Source organism: Moesziomyces antarcticus (genome assembly GCF_000747765.1).
Source record: "Moesziomyces antarcticus DNA, scaffold: scaffold_v10005, strain JCM 10317, whole genome shotgun sequence".
Classification (NCBI taxonomy): Eukaryota; Fungi; Basidiomycota; class Ustilaginomycetes; order Ustilaginales; family Ustilaginaceae; genus Moesziomyces; species Moesziomyces antarcticus.
In genome coordinates this window covers 524,992-546,889 of record NW_014639005.1, presented here as the reverse complement: position 1 = coordinate 546,889, position 21,898 = coordinate 524,992, and the positions used below count along the sequence as shown (strand labels likewise).

The following is a 21,898-nucleotide window of genomic DNA, read 5'->3' as shown; positions in this document are numbered from 1 at the left end:
AATGGATGAAAGCAGGGATGGCGAAGCGCTCGACGCTCGATGGCGTCAGATTGCGACGGTGGAGGCGTGATCCTCTTTAGCGTGAATTCCGTGATTGCGCGCCGCGGTTGCACGACCTCTGCAACCTGGACTGGGCGATCTCACAATCTGGACCGGTCGCGTACCGTGGATTTCAGCTGCATTTTTTTCCCTCCGCGCTCTTTTCGGGCTGTCATACTTTTCGACAGGTGTCGCCCTGCATACGTGCGCACGCCACCAGGGTCTTTCCCTGGAGCCATACTCGAGATGCGCCTCTGGCGTGCGCGTGCATGAGCAACAACGACTGCGCTGTGGAGCCCCCCAGTCCATCAGCCCCGACGATTCGCTCACGTTTGTGGTAGTCTGGATGGTGCGAGATCGCATTCCATCCACGTGCGTCTCTGCTGCCGGCATCCGCACCTGCTCCGACGAATGCTGCCGCTCCTTTCTATCACGCCAAGCTACTGTATTTGCCCCGTCCAACTCAGCAGCGGTGGCAGGCGGCTAGACAGCTCCATCTTGTCGCCAATCAAATGCGCTTATCTCGGCAGGCGCTGGTGGGAGTGCTCAAGCCCTGAGACCCCCGCGAGAATATTAGCCCCGCTCGCTCGCCATCGTCCTTGCCGCTTGCACATCGGACACCATCAGCTCGGCTAGCGCCTGTGAAAGATTCGTCAGAATGCACCCTCAACCCCACCTCGCACAATACCTCTGGAATGATACTTGGAATAACTCGCTTTCCCTTGCCGATTCCCTCTAGCATCCAGCTGTCTCTGCACAAAGAGTTCTTGAAAGACGGGTCCTGATCATGCCATCCTCAGTCGGAGTGTGCCCATACAATCTGGAGGCTTCCCGTCCATATACCCTGCATGTGCAGTCCGCCAGCTTATCGACTGAGCTAAGTGACAAATCTCCGGATCGTCAGTGAAGGAAGCTGCCTTCTTCTTGTCAATTACGACGGGATCAGATCTGAGAAAGCAGGAACGGGATAGCGTGCAGTAGGCTTGCATGAATACAGTTCTTCGGGGGTCAGATCTGGTGTGAAGCTGAGGCTGAGGGACTGCTTGGCTGCGATCCTAGTCTGACTCGTGCATGTTTGCACAAGAAGAATCTCTGATCAGGTACTTGCTGCCGAGTGTACTTATACCACCCACCAGATCTCGCTCAGCCCCCGAGCCCTCCCTACATCTTGTCTCTCTACCCTCTCGCCTTCACCACATCACCTCGACCTCGACCTCCTCCCCGCTTCTACCGATCGACTTCAAACACGCAAGGACCGAGTCATCCCAGCTCGCAACAGCACTTTGACCATGTCGCAAGCTCCGCCCCTGTCTCAGGGTGCCGGTTACGGTGTCGTCATCGGCCTCGGAGCACTCTTTGCCATCGTAAGTGCAGTGCTTTCCTTTGAGTCCGTGCGTTTCATGTGGGCTGACAACGGTACGTGCGTTATTTGACGCGCAGGTGGTGGTGGGCATTTCGCGCTCGCTGGTGCGCTATGCGGGAATTTCCAAAGACGCCGAAGAATTCAGTGTTGCTCGACGCTCTCTTGGCACAGGTCTGACTGCGGCCGCGGTGATCAGCTCCTGGACATGGTCGACCACGCTACTATCCTCGGTGTCTACGGCTTACAACTACGGTGTTGCAGGAGCGATGCTGTACGCGTCCGGAAACTGCACGCAGATTGTGCTTTTCTCGACTCTGGCGATTCAGCTCAAGCGACGCGCGCCCTCGGTGCATACCTACCTCGAGCTCGTCCGCATCCGCTTCGGAGTACTGCCGCATCTGACGTATATCTTCTTTGCGCTGGCCACCAACATTCTGGTCTGCAGTTCGGTGCTGCTCGGTGGTGCCGCGGCCATCAATTCGATCACGGGCATGAACGTGTACGCTGCGCTCTTCCTGCTTCCTGCCACCGTGGTGGCCTACACGCTTCGTGGCGGCCTGCGTAGCACGATTCTCGCAGACTACCTGCACACCGTCATCATCTTTGTGATCCTCTTCATCTTCTGGCTGCGCGCGTATGCCACGTTCCCGGAAATCGGAAGCCCCGCAGCAATGTACGACAAGCTCGTCTCTGCGTCGCGCAACATCTCGGTCCCCGGCAACTACGACGGATCCATCCTCACTCTCAAGACCGAGGGCGGCCAGTACTTTGCGTGGCTTTCGGCTTTCGAGTACACGGGCGTTGTCTTCCTCGATGCGTCGTTCCATCAGAAGGGAGTGGCGGCGATGCCCGAGGCTGCTTTCCCGGGCTACCTGATCGGAGGTCTGGCGTGGTTCTCGATCCCCTTCTGCCTCGCGACCACGGCAGGACTCGCCGCCCTTGCGTTGGAGACGACCTATCCTGGATTCCCTACATACCCGAACCGAATCCCCAAGGCAGATGTATCGGCAGGATTGGTGCTGCCGTACGCGGCTCAGGCTCTGCTCGGCAAGGGTGGCTCGGCCGCCGTGCTGCTCCTCATGTTCATGAGCTGCACATCGGCCATCTCAGCGCAGATGGTCGGTGTATCCACCGTCGTTTCGTACGACATCTTCAAGACCTACTTCAAGCCCGCGATTTCGGCCGAAGGTTTGCTGCGATCAAACCAATATGTTGTCGTCGGATTCGGCCTCTTCGCAGCGGCTTTTGGCAGTCTGCTCCACGGAATCGGTCTCGATTTGGGGTTGATTTACAATCTGACGGGCATATTCACTGGAGCAGGCCTGTCGCCGCTTATCTTTATCTTCTTCGACACCCGACTGCACCCTGCGGTGGTGTTCCCAGGTATTTGGATCAACTTTGTCGCCGGCGTAGCCGTGTGGCTCAGCGTAGCGTGGCACAACTATGGTGTTGTCAACCTCGCCTCTGTGGGTGGTGTGGTGCCTTGCTTGGCAGGATGCGGCACGGGAATCGGTGTCGGACTGGTGCTTTCCGTCATCTCGGTGCTCTTCTTCCCGCGCGACTTTGCGTGGAGCAGGATTCCCGAAATTCTGGAAGAGCAGCATCGCCACGCGCAGCAGCTTCGCGGCGAGAAGGTGGCCGAGCGCACGCAAGTCGACGAGAAGGCCGCTTCAAGCGCCAGCAGCCAGGGCGAGACGACGCTGGAGCTGATCGAGCACGATCCATCGTACGATCCCAAGCGACTCGACAGGTCGTTCCGCATCGCAGTTGTCTCAGCCCTGACGATCTTTGTGGTGATCACGATCATCTGGCCGTTTTCGCTGTACCGCGACTACATTTTCTCGCGCACCTTCTTCCAAGGCTGGGTCACGGTGTCGTTCATCTGGGCCATCGCTGCCTTTGTCGGTGTGGGTATCTTCCCCCTCGTCCAGGGCATCCCTGTTGCCAAGACCATCATTCACAACCTCAAGAACAAGGCAACCCGCAAGTCGGACAAGCAGCAACCAGCTTCGGATGCTGCATCGCCATCAGAGTCGTCGACTCCAGCGTCGCCAAACGAGTCAAAGACCAAGATCACCCAGTCGCACACCGACTCCAACTACATCGCCTAGACGTTGTTCCATCCTCATCCCCGCGCCCATTGGCTTGTCATCCTCGCGTCCGTTGGCTTAGGGTTGTATGAAGCAAATCGTGATTGTTAAAAAAATACCCTGGACTCGTGATAGCAAGTTTGGTGTAGTTCCGACGCGCGTGCAATTTGTCAATACCCCGCTCTGCGTATTACTCTCAGATCCGCTGGGCTGACTCCCCCTCTCCTCGGCGGCAATGTTGAAGCCACCTTCCATCTCAAGATGACGACAGACGGCCCGTAGAGCAACGCACATTTGTCTCCTGTTGCGACTCAAAATTTGCGAAGACGATGTGCAAAATTGACCTGGATTGTGATTCTAAAAACATGCATGCTACGACTGAGTGTGTTTGCGAGGGCTACCCTTTCCAGGAGCCGCGGAAGAGGTGGACGAGCCTGCTGATGCCGTCCTTTGTATGCGAGCCGGGGTTGAAGCCAGAGGATGGGACGATGACGACGTCACGGATCTGGACGGGCTGTTTGAGCAGCGACAGATCTTCTGGACGCACACGTGCCACAGCGTAGAGATAGCTCACCACGGCATCAGTAAAGACAGCTGGGCCGGTCCATTCTTCGACAGAGAGCGTGTCCCAGCCCCATCGCCAGTGACCCGCCTGCCACTTCCACGACATGGAGACGGCGTTCCATGGGCTGACGCCATGTGCCTCTCTGGCATGCGCCTGCTTCGCCTTGGCATCGGCGTGGAGGTCACCCCAACCCCAGCCGTCGGCGTGTGCATCGCGTTGCTGCTCGATCTCGTACGCACTGTAGACATCGTTGGCCTCGAGGATGCGACGGACGACGTCGAGCATGATCGGGTGGTTGGGCGCCGCATGCAATGTCCACTGCACGAACTGCAGGGGACGATGGCGGCGCATGGGAAGCAGACGCCAGCGCTCGAAAAAGTTGCGTGGGTCGACATTCTCGTTGGGATCGTTCTCGATGCCGATGATGGCACGAACCGGTTCTGGAGCGACGTCGTCGACATCAGATGCAGGACCCCGCGGCAAAGCGGTGGCCCTGCCAAAGAGGCCCGAGGACTTTGGACGCAAGGCGGAGAGAGGCACGGCGTCCTTGGTCCAGTTGGCACGGTGCATGAGGGGGACAGTGTCCATGTCGGACCAGGTCCCTCCGTCATCGAGCATGAGGAGATACCTCAAAAGGTCTGCTTTGAGGATAAAGCGGGGCATGGCGTCCCAGGCGCGCTTGACCGAGGTGTTGTGGTAGTGCGTCTGGACCCAGTCCTCGGCGCCTGCATCGTCGAGGAACTTGGGCTCGAAGCCCATCTGGGACCACTTTTCGTACCACGATTTGGGCGCAGGCTTGCCATCCGAGGACCAGATGGTGGGAGGCACGACCGAAGCCGAGCTGGCTTTTGTGGCATCGACACGAGAGGAGGGCTGGTTGATGTGTGCGAGATGGTCGGCGAGGGCGTCGCGAGCCTGTTTGTTGGGGATGTGCCGGGCCAAGGCGGTCTTGAGCGTATCGACGTAGGTCTCTGGTGGGAGGATGATGTAGTTGGGTGGGCGGAATGTGATGTAGCAGAAGATGTAGAGGATGGGAAGCACGACGGCTGCGATGGTGACGAGCTTGCATCTGCGCGAGGAGCCCTTTGCGCGACGGTATGTGCCGCCAAGCAGCGACGAGTAGTAAGAAGGAGGATTGTAGCCCGGTGGCGGCGATATCGAGCCGAAGTGCAGGTCGAGCGAGCACGACGAATCGCGCCGTTGTGATGACAGATGCGAGAGTGGGATGTCGACTGCGGTCTCTGTGGATGAGGTTAGAGCGGTGTACTCGCACTCGCTGCGTGGAGACGAACTGGTGCTTGCGATCTTGAATGGGCCGATCTTGAAGTCGGAGAGCGGCGCATTGCGGCCATTGCGGCCGTCGCGAGACTTTTGGTCGCCTGAACGGAGGAAAGGCAGCATGGTTGCGAATGCTATGGCGAGTAGAGGATGGCGGTAGTGCGGCGCCCGAGGCGCGTGGGGGTGACAGCGGAAGGACGAGGCGCTCGCGCCTGTCTGCGATGGGGCGAATTCAGCTATACGATCGTCGCGAACAGCATGAAGAGGAGCAAGCTATGCGTTGGAAGCGGATAAGGGGCCGATTCGTCAGGGCGCGGTGGTGCGGAGTAAGTAGAGCCGAAGGCAATGACCGGAGCAGAGGGCGCACCAAGACCTGCTTGGTGTGCAATGTGCGAGCTACGGATTCTTTGTCGGAACAGCGATGGAGATGACGATGACCAGGGAGAGAGAAGGCAGCGATGGGCAAGGAGACGGGTGTGGGAGAGGGTGGAGACTGTCGAAGGAGGCTCGGCGGTGCTGGGCTAAAAAAGTGTAATTTGCCGGTCAGATGCACAGCGCGGACGCGCAGCTGCTGCTGGTGGAGCCCAAAAAAGGAAGCCCTGCTGCTGCGTTGTGCATTTCCTTTCGGCTTTGGCGAAATCGACTTGGCAGGCGCGTGCCAAGAGTGCATGCGAAGCTGGGCAGAAGTGCAGTCAGTCGCGGCGCTCGAGTCGGGTTCCAAATTTCTCGTCGGTGCGTCTGAACAGGCATGTGGCGGCCTTGCCCTTCTGCCACCGCCGCACTGTGCAGCGAGGCTGCCGGAGCTATTTCCAACGGAGGTTGTAGCGGCTGCTGTCCGGCTGTGCATCATCGGAATCGCGCCCCACCACGTTTCCCACGCAATCCGCTCACAGCCGTGTTCGTCTCACATCTCTGCATCTTCTTGACTCTTCATCACGACAGCATGCATGCACACGAATGAAAGTCCTGCTGGGAAATGCAATTGAGTGAGCGCTTGTTGCAACGGAACTTAGCGTGAGCCGCGCCCGCCGCCGCCGCCAGTGAGGATGAGCTTCTTCTTGACGCGCTTCGCTTTAGCTCCGGCCGTAGCAGCATCCGCTCCAGGTGCATCTGGCTTCGTCTCGCTGCCTGCCTGATCTGATATTGCGGCAGGGCGGTCTGCGTTGGTACCATCGCCAGGCACCACGCTGCTGCCGGCGGGCACTGGCGCCTTGGCGCTGCTCCTGCCATTGGGACCTTTGGTCTGCTTGTTCAGGCCACGGCTCTCCCGCACGGCGCCGGTCGGTCTACGACCTGACGAGGTGGACCCGAGAATATAGTCTTCCTCGAGCTCGTGCCATGCATCGTCCATCTGATCATCCCACAGACCCTGCGCATCCGACCCACGGCCCTGGATCGCATTCGCAAAGCTCGCCTTGGATGCAGGCGTGCCCCACACCGTCTTCTTGACCGGGGCCGTTGTGGCCTTGACCCTTCTGCTGGCCGCCTGTGCATCCCTGCGCTCGGCCTGGTCGTCCGACGAGATCGAGACGCGATCCATGCGCTGACGCGTCCCGCCGAGCGAGTCCGGAAAGTCTTCGGTCGCCTGCGCTCCAGGGTGGATCGGAAACTCGCGTTCCGCACCGAACAGCGCCGACTCACGGAAGCTCGGCGAGGTACCTGCGCCCCCGTCCTCGTGCGCACTGCCATGTCCACCTCCCTTGGCATGGTTGAAGCTGCGAGATAATCCGTCCGAGGGAAAGTTGGCCTCGCTCGTGAACGCAGCGAGTTGCTCCTGCTGCCTGCGGTATGCCGCCGCCGCTGCGGGTCCGCCCTGGTTCGAGATGAGTTCGGCCTGCTCGGCACGCGTCTTGGCGCGATCCTCCCGCCTCTCCTTGTCGCGGCGTCGATTGCGTCGCTGCCTCAGCGCTTGCTCGTACGGCCGCAGCGTCGCCTTGTCGATCCAATCCATGCCTTCCCAGTCAACCTCGATGAACACCACGTCGGCGGCCATGGGGATGTGGCTCAGATACTTGCATCGACGCCGCAGCTCCTCGTTCATGCTTCCTTCGTCCGCGCCAGACACCTTGACCGCGAGGTTGCGTGGAAGCTTCGAATACGCTCCGTAGTGCGCCAGCAGGATCTTGGTGTCGAGTGGGTGCAGGAAGATGCTCTGACCCGAAGCTGCCTGGAAGAACACGTACGACGACGTCTCCGGCACAGGCGGATTAACGTTCTTGCGTGTCTTGGGCTGGCGAGTTGAGCCAAACTTCGGCACTGCACCGTGGTTTGCGTCGTCCTCCGTGTGCGGAGTCGAAGTGCCCTCCGCCGACCGATGCGACATCATGCCACCTTGTGTCTGTGCCCGCAGCGCCAGAAATTCCTCAGCACCCAGAGCGGCCTCGGGAGTGCCGTCACGAGCTGCTGCGCCGTCATTCTTGGTGACGTGGCCGACTCTGGCGTCACCTTCTTCGTCCGTCTGCGAGCGCTCCATACGTTTGCGCTGCCGTCGGCTGAGGTCCGTGCGCTGAAGCTTGCCCGAAAGTGCTGCTTGGTGGTCTTGCAGATTGTTGCGCGCCTGTCCGATGGTGCTGCGCACAATGGGCAGGTCGAGCTCGTCGCGCACTTTTTGCATCTGGTCCTTGACCTTGGTCTGCGCGAGTGCCACAAAGTGCAGCCCACTCGCGTCGGTGCCAAAGCTCTTGAGCACGCCGATCTCCTCCTCGAGCTCGCGCAGGTCGCTGTCGAGCGACTCGATGAGCAGCTCGGGCGACGCTAGCATGAACTTGGCGAAACCGAACACGTCGGGCTGGAAGTGCCACGGCGCTGAATGCACCGCGATGAGCGGCTGATCAAGCTCAAGCGTAGGCCAAGTTGTCGACTGCGGCAGCGCAAGCGTGGTGACGTTGGGCCGCTCGATCAGACGCAGGGCGAGCATGTCCGGATGCGAGTGCGTCAGGTATGGCGAGCGCTCGCTCGAGATATCAGGTTCTGCCACCTCGGCTTGCTCTTCCGCCAGCTCGCTCAGATGACGCGCGCGTTCGAGGTCGAACTGCTCCTGCAATCTCGTCTCGTGCTCGCGCGCGGCCGCCTTTGCGTCCCACCATCGGACCGCCTTCAGATCGCGCGCGTACACGGCGTCCCAGCAGATCGGGCAGCGCCGCCATTTTTGTACCGGCGTGGGCACACCTGATGCTGTAGGCCTGGCTTGGTCGTCGTCCTTGATGTTGAGGTAGTGCAGGATGCATGGATAGCAGAAAACGTGTCCGCATTTGGTCATACGCGGTGCTGTGGGTGGCGAAAGGCAGATCGGGCACGCGGCTCCTTCGTGCGCCGGTTCGCGCGGCTGGTCCGAGACAGGAGCGGAGGTACCCACTCCCGTGAGTGCGGAGGAGGTAGGAATGACAACCTGGAGGATATCAGCCCAGTTGAGCGAGATGTCCGGGTCGGCAAAGTACGCGGTGTAGTCGCCGGTCGGCTTGACGAGGAAGCGGTACTGCGCATTGACGTAGCGTTCCTTGTTGAAGGGGGTGTAGTTGGCGCCGCGACGCGATCTACGAGCTGGCGCGGAGAGGGGCGGCCTACTGCGGGGTGGGAGGGTGAAGGAGAGAAGATGGTTCATGCTCTGGCCGCCGCGCCTCGCCTGCTTCGAGTCGACATGGTGCGATGTGGAGTTCGCATTGTCGGGCATGGATTTCGACGACGGACGCGCAGTGCTCATGGAGGTGCTGGAGAAGAGCAGATCTTGCAGATTAAAAGGCCAAGTATCGACGTAGCCTGACTGCGAGCGGTGCTGGTGGTCGAGAGACGCTGCGCGATGCGGCGGAGAGATGCGGAAGAGACCCGCGCACACAGGGCTACGCAGGCGAGGTCGTTGGATGGTTTGAACGCGTCAGCAGAGTCCCTGGAGCCGATGCCTCCTGCGCAAAATGATGTCCAAGGTATTGATGTGCTTTGGTGAGGTGAATGTGAGGAAAGCAATGTGAAGAGAAGGCGTCGCTATCACCTTTGCGTCGAGTCGGCACGTGCTGAGCAGGCTTGTGCTCGCTTCAAGCGTGCTGCTCGAGCTCACCCGCTTGCATACGGCGCGGAGCGGAACTCGGGTTCTGCTGTTCGTCGCGGTTTGACTGGCGCCGGAGCCAGTTTTTTCAGGTCCCGCCCCCGACTTACGCTCAGCAGCCCAGGCACTGTTCAGCGAGCGTGGAAAAAGCGTAATTTTGCAGGTCCGTGTGGAGGGTGTGCGCGAGATTAAACGATGTTAGAGTTGTCGACTACCGCGCCTGGATGTCGCTCTACGGCAGGCTGTCGGCAAGAGTGGATTGCCGGAAGGTGTTGCTGCCGCGCTGTTGGGCGTGCACGGACTGAGTCGAAGCTATGCCCGCTTTCCCCGCACCACACTGGAGTGCAAATCGTGTAGTGACAGCGTAATGGGTGTGGTGCTTCCCTTAGGTCAGTTACTACGACTCCTGCAAGAATGACCGACTTGGAGGCCGCTAGGGCCAAGCTGCAAGAGGTCGAGGTGATGTACTTCGACGTGTTTGGCACGGTGGTGGATTATGTCGCTACCGTGACACGGGCGTTGCGGCGAGAGATCGACGAGACACGCATGGCCGATGAGCACCTTCTGCGTGCGCTGCAGCACGACTACGACTGGCGACACTTTACGATCGCATGGCGATCCGAATACAAGCGCGAGACGCAGCGGCTGGCTGCACTTGGCAATCCCGACAAGGTGACAGTTGATCAGATGCACCTGGCAGCGCTCAACCGGCTGCTCTCCGACCTCCCCTTTGCCGACGGCTCCTCCGTCCCCGACACCATCCGCAAGTTCGGGGTCGAAGCTGCATCAAAGCACCTCGAGCAGGCCTGGACGGCTGACACACGAGCTCGACTCAACCACACATGGCACCTGCTTGATCCTTGGAAAGACTCGGTGCAGGGGCTCGAATCACTCGCAAAGTCCCACAAGATCGGCACACTCACCAATGGCAATCTCAACCTCATGGTGGACATGGCCAAACATGCAAGATTGCCTTGGCACTTTATCCTCTCTGCCGATCTGATTGGAAGCTTCAAGCCCGATCCGAAAATGTACTCGTCCGCAATGGCGCTGTTTGATATCGACCGCTCCAGCAATCCAGCCAGGGCCTGTATGGTCGCAGCACACGTAAGTCTCCACCTCATACATTGACATTTGTGATCACTCAGCTGACTGACTTGGAAACTGCTCCACGATACAGCTGTACGACCTTCAGGCCGCAAAGGAGTGCGGAATGACCACAATCTTCGTCTCTTCCAGACCCACCGAAGACTCACTCCCACCCGAAGGCAAGCCGAGCTACGTCGACATTGTCGTTGACGATCTTCTTGAACTCGCACGCCTCGCATCTCCCAACCCCATCTCATAGGTACACGCTCGCATCACGGTCTAGCATTCATTCATATGCGTTTGCATTTCAAAGGGCGATCTACACGCTAACCAAAGCTGGCCGCGTGCGCTCAGGGCTTGTATCCAGCCTCGGCAAGCACCTCCTTGATGCTGTTGAGCAGGTAGTCAATGTCGCCGCGCTGCTTGTCGACGACGGTGACACCCATGTGGCCGATGCGGAAGTACTCGTCCTTGACCTGCTTGTGCAGACCAGCAGCGACGACAATGTTCTTGGCGACAAGCTTGGGCAGCAAGTCGGTGGCCTTGACGCCCTGCGGGTATCGCACCGCCGTCATGCCGTGTGCGCCGTCCTTCTTGCCATCGGCAGCGAGCTGCTGCAGGCCGAGCTGCGAGACAAAGTCCTTGACGCGGTCCGAAGTAGCGACGTGCTGCTGGAAGCGCTCCTCGAGCGAGGGCGAGCCCTTGGTGATGGTGGTGAGCGACGCGTGCAGGGCGTAGATGAGGTTGGTAGGAGGCGTGGCAAAGTACGCGCCGGTGCCGGCCTCGTACGCCTTCATGACGGGAAGCCACCTGGACCACGAGGCAAAGTAGCTGTTGGGCGGCACCGTGCGCTTCTCAAACGCAGCGATGGCCTTCTTGCTGGCAGCAAGAACCATGAGGCCAGGCGGGCAGCCGAGACCCTTCTGCGTGGCGGTGAGCACGACGTCGATGCCCCACTCGTCCATGCGGATCTCCTCGCTGCCCACACTGCAAACGCCGTCGAGAACGAGGATGGTCTCGGGGCTGACGCGCTTGACGAGCTCGCCGAGGCCCTTGGCATCGCTCAGCACGCCGGTCGAGGTGTCGACGTGGGTGAAGGTGAGCACCTTGTACTTCTTCTTGGTGAGCGCGGCCTCGACCTCGTCAAGCGAGGGCTTGGAGCCGATGGGTGCCTTGATCTGGTCCACCTTGGCGCCGTACGTCTCGAGGCAGTCGGCGAAGCTGTCGCCAAAGTAGCCCGAGTTGAGAACGAGCGCATCCTCGCCAGGCTGCAGCACGTTGGCGGCGACGTGGTCCCAGCCGAGTGTGCCGGAGCCGGCGGTGAGGACCGGCTGAGCGTTGGGCGCAAAGAGCACCTCGCGGAGCATGCGGATGCAGTCGCCGAACACGGGAATGAAGTCGGGCGAGACGTGCGACATGGCCGGGTGCGCGTTGGCGAAGAGCACGTCATCGGCGACCTCGATGGGTCCCGGGATGACTAGCAGCTTGTGCGGGGCCTGCTTGAAGCTTTGCGTCGACATGTCTTTTGCTAGCGTGGAGGGGAGCCGGGGAGAGATGTGATGTGTGACTTGGTCGATTCGAGTGCGTGCGACTGCGACTCTGTTGTGGTGAGTAGCATCGGCGTTGGGTCGTGTGGACGTAGAAGGTCGCCGCGAGTTGGCGTCGTCGGTGTGTTCCATTGGCATGGGGCCAGAGAGGGATTGGCGACGAGCAGGCATGGTCGATCGTGCGAGCGGCGGGTTGCAGGGAGGTGCGGCCGGATGGTGGTGGTGAACAAGTTGTGGTGCGAGAGCAACGATGGTGAGAAGTACGATGCAGGAAGGACGGCAAGTGATGGCGAGAGGCGCGAACAAGAAGGGGCGCGGGACGAGGATCGACACCGAGGCAGAAGCGGGGTCGGTGCGGGATGAAGGCCGGCCCAAGTGGGACAGAGCGAGGCGAGCAATGCGGGGGAGTCAGACATGCGCCCACGCAACGGGAATGGCGCCATGCAGCATGTCGCGGATGTGTCAAAGCGAGAAGAAAGGCGCCGCGCCAAGGCAAGCAAGGTCCGTTCGCAAAGCATCGACCGAGCATGTCCGAAATCGACAGCAGTGGCGGCAGCAGCGGCAGGCTCGCAGGCAGGCGGAATTGGCCGACGCAGGCGCGTGAGCGGCGAAATGAGACCAAAATGCGTCGCGGGAGCGGGGAGATGCCGCGCGAAAATCCAGCCGAAATCAAGTCGCGGGGATACAAAGCGAGCGGTGAGAAGTTGGAAGCAGCAACAGACAGCAACAGCCGCAGGTGGGAGCGGGAAAAGCGTCGGGCCAAGCCGACCAGAAAGAAGCAATCATCAATGCAGCAGCAATCAATCGCCAGCAGCCAGCGGCCGACATCGAGAGCGTATCCGCGCCCGATTGAGATCAAGCGAGCAGGCCGATCCCGATGCAATCCATCGAGCGTCCAGCGTGCCGAGCGTAGTCAGTTGGTCGGTCGAGTTTCCGCCGGGTCCACGATCCAAATTCATACGGCCGCGAACGATGGTAGAGCATCGAGCAAACACCACGAGTTGTGAAGCAGAAGCGATCCAGCCGCGGCAACGGTCCAAGACGAGTGTCGAGATCGTCGCGAAGGGAAGGCGAGGACCAGGATGGCAGGCACATGCAACGGTTGATAGGTCGTGTCCGTATCCAACCGGGGACAGCCAAAGCAGGGAACGCGGTATCGCAGTTCCGAGGCGTCGAGCGTTGGCCGAAGCATACGAAAGCGATCCACAGTCGATTAAAGGGGCGAGCGGTCGTAGCAGGCGGTTGATCGAGAAGGTCGAGATTGAGCAGCGTAAAGGCAAGGGTAAGAGAAAGAGAGAACAAAGACGACGAGGGTCAGTGGCGCCATTCTCAGCGTGACGACGTGCGACAGAGCGCCGGCCAGCGGTCAGGTGCGAATCCTTACGTTTGATGAGATCGAGTGGCAATGCGATGCGTTGGTGATGGAGTGAGAGAAGGCAAGAAGGACAGCGAGGTTGCGATACGGCCCCAGCGGTTTGTGTGGAGAAGGAGTCCGGCACGGCGCCCGGTCCACCGCGTTCCAAGGCGCTTTCTCCACCTTTCAACAGCGGTCGGCTGGATCGGTTTTTCCTCGAAATCCGCAGGCCTTTGCGCCGGAGTAGACCGAGTACCTATTCAAATCGGGTTTCGATTGTTCGTCTCAGGCGCGATCGGGAGATACCATCCCGGCCACCTCTCTTCCTCTCTCTCCCTCCGCTACGAGAAAGCATCCAAGTATCGTTTTGGCTGTGTCAGTCACATCGTAGAAGGTCGGAATGCAGATAGGCAGCCCATTCGGTAGGCAGTTCAGCTTGTCCGGTCCATTTGCTTTGTCACGCATGGGTTAGAACTGCCTAGGCCTCAAGGCAGTGATACTGCATTGCGACTGCGTTGCGCAAAGAAGCCTTGTAACGCAGTCCTTAAGAAGTCCCAGTACCAGCACGGGCGCTCTCGTCACAGTCAAAGAAGCGCATTGATGAGCTACTTCGAGTGACAACATACAAGGGCAACAGTGAGTGAGAGGTTCAGAGGAGGGGGGTGGGGCGTAAGGCACCAACAAGTCAGTACGGTGGGGAAGGGCAGAAAGGATGGGTCGATATGGCGTAATGGCGGTGGAATCAAAACACAGAGAGAGTTGTGGTCAGTGATCTGCACAATAGACGTGAGCCAGAGCGACGTACTTACAAGTCTGCGATGGTGGCAGTGGTGGTCGTGATATCGAGCGGCAGGGGCCAGAGCTGGGTCAGTGAGCTGCGCGAAATGTGTCTGAGAAAGCAATACTTGCAAGCCTGGTGCTGCAGCAGTGGAGATTGCAGCGGTGTTAATGGGGCGATCCAATAGCGATGGCGATGGCGATGGCGATGGCGATGGCGATGGCGATGGCGATGGCGATGGCGATGGCGATGGCGATGGCGAAGGGTAGGTGAGGCCAGCAAAGTGCGCAACAGTGCGTACTGCGGGAACATACTTACAAACGGTGCGGTGGTGGGGTGTTGGTGGGAAAGACCGGTGCACGCCCGCTGCATCTCATCCATCCATGCATCCGCGACTCAGCCTCAACTCAGCCAACTGCATTGATGATGGCTTACAATGGTCTAGGTAGTTCTACTACCTTGCTTTACTCACTCAGCTGATCGAGGACGAAGAGTGGCGGAAGGATTGCAGTCGCCACCCTTGCTCACAGGCATCGAGGAGCGCTTTTGCGGGCCCGTCGAGGACCGTGGACTCGACTCGCGTAGCTGCGGCGGAGTGAGGCTCCTCGCGAGCTGGAGGCAGGCTCGCCTCGAGCTTCGACGAGCCCGCAGCAGCGTGCTGCTCCAGCGCGAGGCTCCTCGAAGCCTATGAGCATGGAGGCAGGCTATGTCCAAGTCTCCCGAGCTCTTCGGCTGAGGATGTCCATCAAGTCCCCCTCGGACGCCATCGACGCTAAGTAGGAGGGCAAGAAAGTCTTCAGCTCAGAGGACCAAGATCTACTCCTCTAGACCGGCAACGATCGCCCAGAGATCTACCAGAGCCGCATCGTCTTGCTCCAGCTGTTCAACACCGCTGTGGCGGAATCCACGCGAAAGTGTCCCATCTGTCAGACCGATCATTGAAGGCAGGGGCAGTCGAAGCGCGGGGACCATGTCATGACCTGCGTCAATCGATGGATCACCGATATCTTGCCTTGCGCGGTGACAAAGCCGCTGGAATCTTCAGCAAACGAGAAGATTCGATGCCCCTTCCTCACTCATCTGTCGATCACGCAAGGCGCTTCCGGAGACGAAAGTGGACACGGAAGAGGACTCCAAAATTGCTCTCGCTCGTCTGGCAACTCATGTGGTACGAGGCACAAAGAGGACGCTCTCCTGTCTGATCCGTCGCGATGACGGCACCTTCTGCCCTTTCCAGGTCCTCAAGCCTGATGAAGAAGCCGTCTATGTCTTTGAAGCTGGCGACGCTCAGCTTAGTCAATTTCACTTGGCGCAGACCTACGGCATTGTGTCAGACGACATGGCCAACATGGTGGCATTTTGCAACCGTCATCAGGAGTCGCTCGTAGGAGTCGCTCGTAGGAGTCGCTCGTAGGAGTCGCTCGTGGGAGTCGCTCGTAGGAGTCGCTCGTAGCAGTCGCACTGTGACGAAGACCTCAAGGACGGGGAGAGGATCGAGGATCATCACTGCCCATTCTGCTCCCACGACGAGAAGCTCAGAAGCTAGCATCGACTGCGACGGCATACCGAATGCGCTACAGCTGGACGACACGTGGTGGGCCAATGCATCATCACCAGCCACGCCACTGTGCGAGACTGTCCACTTCGCGATGTCGAGCCTCAAGCGAAAGATGTTCCCAATCATCTCATCGAGCAACACGGGCTTGAACAAGAGCGACCACATACCCAGGCCCAGGCTTCTCCGTCAGTGCCTGGGGCCTGCCCCTCGGGGGAGAGGGAGGGGGGGGGGAGGGGAGGGGGGGCAGGGGGGGGATTGCTCTCCGCCTCCGCCTTCCGACTTGAGGGCCGTTGGAGGAGAAGGTCTCGGGGGCCAGGGGCACGGGAGCGCAAGTTTGACGGAGAGGCGAGACGCGAAGTGCGAAGCGCGAAGCGACGTCGGCCAGAGAGCAGCTGCGTCCGGAAGGGAAACGTCGGAGTCGTTGGCATCGCTGACATTGTTCGAAAGACCAGGCCGAGGCCATGGTCTCTGATGGCGCTAGAGCTTGGCGGTTGTCCGGCTGACTTACGAAGATGGGTTACGATCACACGAGTATCACTATCTCATCCAACCATGGGTTACGATCTGAAGTCGCACCCTCACGAAGTGTCCAGGCGCCGTTACGTTTTGGTATGAAACAAGGGCTGAATCGCAGGCCAAGCCTTTGAGATGCAGTGTTTCCGCGCAAGGACGCAGCTCATGAATGTATCCTTCTTCCGAGAAGATGAAGGTGTATCACCATTCCGCAAACCTGATGAGCAGTCACACTTTCTCAGGCTGAACCGGCATGGAGGCCCGTAAAAAAATCCAAGACCAGAATTTGAGGGTCAAGTTACAGAACAACGCAGAAGAGCAGCGTGCCGTTGCGGGTGAGTTCTATTTCGCAATTTCCACGCTTCAGCCAGGCACAGCAGCAGGCAAAGAGCGCCAAAGCACGCGGCGGCCTACGATTGGCGTAGAGCGAGCGACGAGTGCGGCATGGAAGAACTGCATCCGTCCATTTGTGTGCTCCGACCGCACAACGCTCCCTCTGCACGGACGCGGCTCGGTGGGATTTCCCCACTTTGTGGATCTGATCCAACACCTCTCTTGCCTTCTGCCCTCCGTCACCTCGTCCATTCTGGTATCCCGGCCATTACAGTAAGCTCATCCTTCAGCGATCGGCACATCGACTCGCCTTGCGACTAGATCAGTCTTGGCTTACACCTCTTGCACCCATTTGCGTTGACACAGCCGACATGCGATTCTTCACTTTGGCCGCTTCTGCGCTGGTTGCGCTGGTGCCTGCCGCGCTCGTCGCCGCTCAGGCACACGACACGCCCGAGCTGGGCATCGTCACGACGTTCCCCAACAACCCGCACTCGATCGTCAAGAATGGCCAGGCGAACACGGTGGTGTTTTCGATCACCAACCCGCCCAAGGAGGACCGTCTGCTGACGCTCCAGTCGGTCACCGGTGCCTTCCTCAACCCCAAGAAGACCGACGGCCAGCGCGGCCGCGTGCTGCGCAACATGACCACCACCACGTTCAAGTCGCGCCCGCTCCGAACCGTCGGCGGCCGTCCCGTGCAGATCCCGTTTGACTTTGTGCCCGAGTTCAAGCCGCAGGAGCTCTCGGTGGAGTTCAGCCTGCTGGTCAACGACGAGCAGACGGGCAAGAAGCACCGCATCCCCGCCTACCGCGGCGCCGTCCAGGTCGTCGAGCCCCCCAAGAACTGGTTCGACCTCCAGCTGCTCTCCGTGTACGTCATCGCCGCTGCCACCATCGCCGGCATCGCCTACGTCGTCTACGCCACCTACATTAAGGCCGAGGACACCACCGCCACCGGCCCCAAGAAGTTCGAGAAGCCTGCTCCCGTTCAGCAGTCCGGCGTCCAGGACGAGTGGATCGTGAGTACCCAATTCTCCCTGTCGAGCGCTGCGAGATGCTGCCGCCCGTCCTACAGAAGCTTCCGTACCAACTCTGACGCATTTGCCCCTTTTGTCTCGACCGCAACAGCCCGAGCACCACCTCCGCGCACGCAAGGGTAAGGGCAAGTCGACCGGCGCTCTCAGCAGCGGCGACGACGAGCCTTCGACCCCCAAGCGACGAGGCAAGGGCCGCAAGTAGACCCTCTTCACGTGGACACCATCCTGATCGGCTTGATAACTACCGTCCGCTCGCCGCTTTGTCGAGCCAGTACACGTGCAATGCCTACCGACTGCTGGCTTTGTAACAATCAGCTGCCGCTTGTCGTCTGGGCTTTCGGCTGTCCCGCAATGTAAACATCAGACGCACGCAAGGATCTCTATGGTGCGCGGATCAAGACACGTTCCCCCTGCGCGATTCTGGAGACTGGCTGCTTCCTACGAGGCCGCACTTGCGCAAGTCTGAGCGGCCGAATTCGCATACGCTTCGCTTTCGATTCCACGAGCCGGAGCGTTCTCACAAGCGGCATCTGGCACTGGGACGCACAGTCTCGCTGTGCAAAGATGTTGTTGCATCTGATTTGGTGAGACTGCAGTGATGCGTGCCACGAAAGCAGATGTTTGCTGCGATGCATCAAGCTGGAGACACGCACATTGCAAGGAGACAGCTGAACATGTCCGGGATGATGGGTCAATCACGAATGGAAAGCGACTTCGAAACGCGCGGGGGATTCTTTCCGCGTCCGTGCAGACCAAAACGACATTTCGCCTCCACACGCCGCGCCAGCTCTGGCGTTTGGCGTTTTCGATCGGGAAGAGCTGCAGGTGCTGATCAATTGTGCAGCTCAGGGTCCAGCTCGTCCGTACTTTGACAGGCGGCGGGGTGCACCTCGCTGTCCTCGTGCGCCCGGTGCTGAGCGCCCAAGGCTCGGCTCTGCCTCGTGTGAGCTAAGCGTCGAGGATCTTGTCGTGCCCAACACAGGCTTTGCAAGAAACCACCATTGGACCTGACGTGCAAGATGGGCTCGATATCGGCGGACCGACCGCCGTACCTGACGCTGACCATCTCGCAGGCCCTCTCTCTTGAGCCGCCACCTGCACCGGAGCCGCGCCAGCATGAATCGGTCAACGCCATGCTGGACACGCGTGCCGAGCATATGCCGCACAAGCTCGCAGTCGGCTTCACCTCGCTCAAGGACAAAGATTGGCACTGCGAGTCGCTCACGTATGCACAGGTCCGTGCACTCGCCATCAAGACCGCGCACGACCTCCAGGCATCCCTACCGCCCAGATGCACAAATGCAAAGTCGCCGAATGGGACGCCGCTCGTGGCGGTCCTTGCGCCGTCCGGGCTCGATCTGTTCGCCCACATTGTGGCGCTGTGGCGGTTGGGGTACGGCGTACTATGCATTGCGCCAGGATCGCCCGCCGAGGCCATAGCGAACTTGCTGCGTCTCACAGAGACCACGGGGGTGCTGGCGCATGCGTCGCAGCTCACGCCTGCGCGGGCTGCTATCGATACCTTGGGGGATGAGCAGGCTCACGTGGTGGAGATGCTCCGTGCGTCGACCGACGGTTTAGACCAAGAGGACGGAAGGAGCTGGGAGACCACCGCGGGCGAGGACGTGTTGGTGACGATGCATACGAGCGGATCGTCCGGATTGCCCAAACCGATCTATCAGCTGAACCGGTTCTGGACCGCGTCGATGCTCACTGCCCCCGGGCGCGAGCTGTGTGCGTTTACCACCACGCCGCTCTTTCACGGCGGAATGTCGGACCTGCTGCGCTCGATCCAGGCAGGCTCGACGATCTTCTTTCATCCGACCGCCGATCCGGGCGCGCTGTCGACGGCTGCCATCTGCCGAGCCATCGACGCGTGTCCGCATCGCCCGGCGTACTTTCTCTCGGTGCCGTACATTCTCGACATGATGTTCACCGATGCAGCGGGCGAAGGCGCGGAGGCACTGGTGGGGATGCAGCTCGTGAGCACCGGTGGTGCGCCTCTGCCGCAGCAGCTGGGCGACCAGATGGTAGCAGCGGGGGTGCGGCTCGTCAGTCGGCTCGGCAGCTCCGAGTGCGGATTCCTCATGTCGTCTTGGCGCGACTTTGCGAGCGATAGCGAGTGGAACTCGCTGCGCATCCCCGATATCCTCGGCCAAAAAATGCTCCGCTTCGAGCCTCAAGACCCCTCCGCCAGCGGGGGGCTGTACGAGCTCATCGTCGATGCGGAATGGCCCACAAAGCTCGTGTCCAACCGGGAGGACGGAGGGTACGCGACGTCGGACCTGTATGCGCCGCACGACTCGCTGCCCAATACGTGGCGCTACGACTCGCGCTCGGACGACACGCTCGTCCTCGTGTCCGGCAAAAAAGCCACTGCACCCGTGGGCGAAACGCGGCTCAAAGCAGTACCTTTCGTATCGGAGGCGATCGTGTTTGGTGCCAACCGCGCCATCCTCGGTGCGCTCGTATTCGTCACCCCACAGGCAGCTGGCGAAGGCGCGTTCGATGACGCGGCGCAGATCGCGCTGCTGAGGCAGTTGCAGCCGGTGCTGGCGCAGATCAATGCCGCCTCGCCGCCACATGCGCAACTGGCGCTCGAGATGGTAAGGCTGCTCCCGCCGAGCGAGGCGGCCAGCATCCCGCGCGCGAGCAAGGGATCGCTCCAGCGCGGCCGTGCGTACGTGCACTTTGCACCGCTCATCGACCAAGTCTACGCGGACTTCGAGGAGGGCCGCTCGCTGCGTGTCCCACCCGCCGGCCAGACCGTTGGCGGCAAACAGGCGCTGGAGGGCGAAAAGCTGGTGGCGTGGCTCGTGGACACGGTGGAGCGGATCAATGGCACAAGGCTGGCGCAGGACGCGGATGTGTTTGTGGCGGGAGTCGACTCGATCCAGTCGGCGCGCATTCGTGCTGCGGTGCACCAGAATGTCGAGCTCGGCGATAAACTGCTGGGCCGTAACGCGGTGTATGAGCATCCGACACTGGCGCTGCTTGCACAACACATCAGCGACGTCCGCAACGGCAACGATGGAGACGCAACCACGCGCCAAAGCCGCGAGCTAGAGCTCATGCATCAACTCGTCGCCAAGTATTCGCGGTCAAAGCCCGCCTCCCTACGGCAAGAAGCTGGGGGCGTCGGCACACTGTTCATCCTGACGGGCGTGACAGGTGGATTGGGAGCGCAGCTTCTGGACCGCGTACTCTCGCAGTGCAGTGGCGAGGACCACACTGTCTGCCTCGTGCGCGCCTCGAACGACGCTACCGCCCGCGACCGTGTGCTTGCATCGCTCGATTCGCGATTCCTGAGCCAAGCTCGTGGGGTCGTCGAGACGGATCGGGTCGAATGTCTGGCTGCCGATCTATCGCGCCGCGGTTGCGGGCTTCGCGCGGGGTTGAGCCGGCAACACGGCCGCGTGGTGACGATCCACGCCGCCTGGTCGGTCAACTTTGTCGCGGGCCTGTCGAGCTTTGAGGCGGACAACATTGCGGGTGTAGCGCATCTGCTCGATCTGCACGACTCGCTCCCCTGCGCAGCAGCCGCTGATTCGGCGTTTGTATTTTGTTCCTCCGTTGCCTCCATCCTTGCCAACCCCGGCGATGGCGGGGGATTCGCGGAGAATGTTTCGCGCGAGGCAGGAGATGCGGTGGCAATGGGGTATGCACGCAGCAAGTGGGTTGCGGAGCAACTCATCGCGCGCCATCCGGGGACCGGAGGACAGTATGCAGCGGTGCGGATCGGACAGCTTTGTTCCGATACAGCTCATGGTGTGTGGAACCAGAGTGAAGCATGGCCGATCCTGATCCAGATCAGCCAGGCCGTCGGATGCTTTCCCGTCCTCAATGAGCGTCTGGACTGGATCCCTACGGACGTAGCCGCACAGACGGTGCTCGATATCGCCCTCTCCGCATCGGACAAGGTGTACAACGTCGCACAACCGACCACAGCTTCGCAGCACGATGCGGCAGGGTGGGACGAGCTGTACAAATGGCTCGCCGAGGATCTGCATCTCGAGCTCGTTCAGCCTCTGGCGTGGCTCGAGGCAGTGCGACGCTCCGACTGCGACTCGCGCGGACTGCTAGCGCTGTGGGAACGCAACTTCGCCCGCACTCCCGACGCCGACGCACCGCGTTTCGTGTGCGACAAGGCGCTGGCTCTCAGCAACGCCCTGCGCGCCTGGGGCCAAGACGGCGTAGACGCCCCTCTCATCCATAGAACCGTCCAGCACTGGCGCAGCATCGGCTTCCTCAAATGATCGTCCTCAATCAAATGTCTCGCTCACAAAAAAGTCGACGGTGGACTCGCGCATGG

The 21,898-nt window shown here is 60.4% G+C and overlaps 8 protein-coding genes across 8 annotated transcripts; 4 read left to right on the top strand and 4 right to left on the bottom strand.

Annotated features, from left to right (window-relative positions):
* Positions 1 to 1,328: 1,328 nt before the first annotated feature.
* On the top strand, positions 1,329 to 3,513 carry PAN0_005d2671 (urea active transporter; the record flags this gene model as incomplete). Its single annotated transcript, XM_014801911.1, has 2 exons — positions 1,329 to 1,403; positions 1,480 to 3,513. The coding sequence occupies 2 exons, from the start codon at positions 1,329 to 1,331 to the stop codon at positions 3,511 to 3,513; spliced, it is 2,109 nt and encodes a 702-aa protein (XP_014657397.1).
* A 376-nt stretch (positions 3,514 to 3,889) lies between these two features.
* PAN0_005c2670 (alpha-1,6-mannosyltransferase) lies at positions 3,890 to 5,458 on the bottom strand (the record flags this gene model as incomplete). The annotated part of the gene is made up of 1 exon (XM_014801910.1): positions 3,890 to 5,458. One exon carries the CDS (start codon positions 5,456 to 5,458, stop codon positions 3,890 to 3,892), a length of 1,569 nt encoding a protein of 522 aa, XP_014657396.1.
* An 886-nt stretch (positions 5,459 to 6,344) lies between these two features.
* On the bottom strand, positions 6,345 to 9,035 carry PAN0_005c2669 (RING finger domain protein; the record flags this gene model as incomplete). The annotated part of the gene is made up of 1 exon (XM_014801909.1): positions 6,345 to 9,035. The coding sequence occupies one exon, from the start codon at positions 9,033 to 9,035 to the stop codon at positions 6,345 to 6,347; it is 2,691 nt and encodes an 896-aa protein (XP_014657395.1).
* A 753-nt stretch (positions 9,036 to 9,788) lies between these two features.
* Positions 9,789 to 10,722, top strand: PAN0_005d2668 (haloacid dehalogenase; the record flags this gene model as incomplete). The annotated part of the gene is made up of 2 exons (XM_014801908.1): positions 9,789 to 10,481; positions 10,555 to 10,722. 2 exons carry the CDS (start codon positions 9,789 to 9,791, stop codon positions 10,720 to 10,722), a joined length of 861 nt encoding a protein of 286 aa, XP_014657394.1.
* Positions 10,723 to 10,813: 91 nt separating this feature from the next.
* Positions 10,814 to 12,181, bottom strand: PAN0_005c2667 (PLP-dependent transferase; the record flags this gene model as incomplete). The annotated part of the gene is made up of 1 exon (XM_014801907.1): positions 10,814 to 12,181. One exon carries the CDS (start codon positions 12,179 to 12,181, stop codon positions 10,814 to 10,816), a length of 1,368 nt encoding a protein of 455 aa, XP_014657393.1.
* A 1,661-nt stretch (positions 12,182 to 13,842) lies between these two features.
* Positions 13,843 to 16,137, bottom strand: PAN0_005c2666 (uncharacterized protein; the record flags this gene model as incomplete). Its single annotated transcript, XM_014801906.1, has 7 exons — positions 13,843 to 13,893; positions 14,174 to 14,442; positions 14,671 to 14,819; positions 14,963 to 15,154; positions 15,315 to 15,433; positions 15,605 to 15,784; positions 15,868 to 16,137. The coding sequence occupies 7 exons, from the start codon at positions 16,135 to 16,137 to the stop codon at positions 13,843 to 13,845; spliced, it is 1,230 nt and encodes a 409-aa protein (XP_014657392.1).
* A 329-nt stretch (positions 16,138 to 16,466) lies between these two features.
* PAN0_005d2665 (translocon-associated alpha) lies at positions 16,467 to 17,788 on the top strand (the record flags this gene model as incomplete). Its single annotated transcript, XM_014801905.1, has 3 exons — positions 16,467 to 16,548; positions 16,913 to 17,568; positions 17,678 to 17,788. 3 exons carry the CDS (start codon positions 16,467 to 16,469, stop codon positions 17,786 to 17,788), a joined length of 849 nt encoding a protein of 282 aa, XP_014657391.1.
* An 817-nt stretch (positions 17,789 to 18,605) lies between these two features.
* Positions 18,606 to 21,842, top strand: PAN0_005d2664 (acetyl-CoA synthetase-like protein; the record flags this gene model as incomplete). Its single annotated transcript, XM_014801904.1, has 1 exon — positions 18,606 to 21,842. The coding sequence occupies one exon, from the start codon at positions 18,606 to 18,608 to the stop codon at positions 21,840 to 21,842; it is 3,237 nt and encodes a 1,078-aa protein (XP_014657390.1).
* Between the last annotated feature and the right edge of the window lie 56 nt (positions 21,843 to 21,898).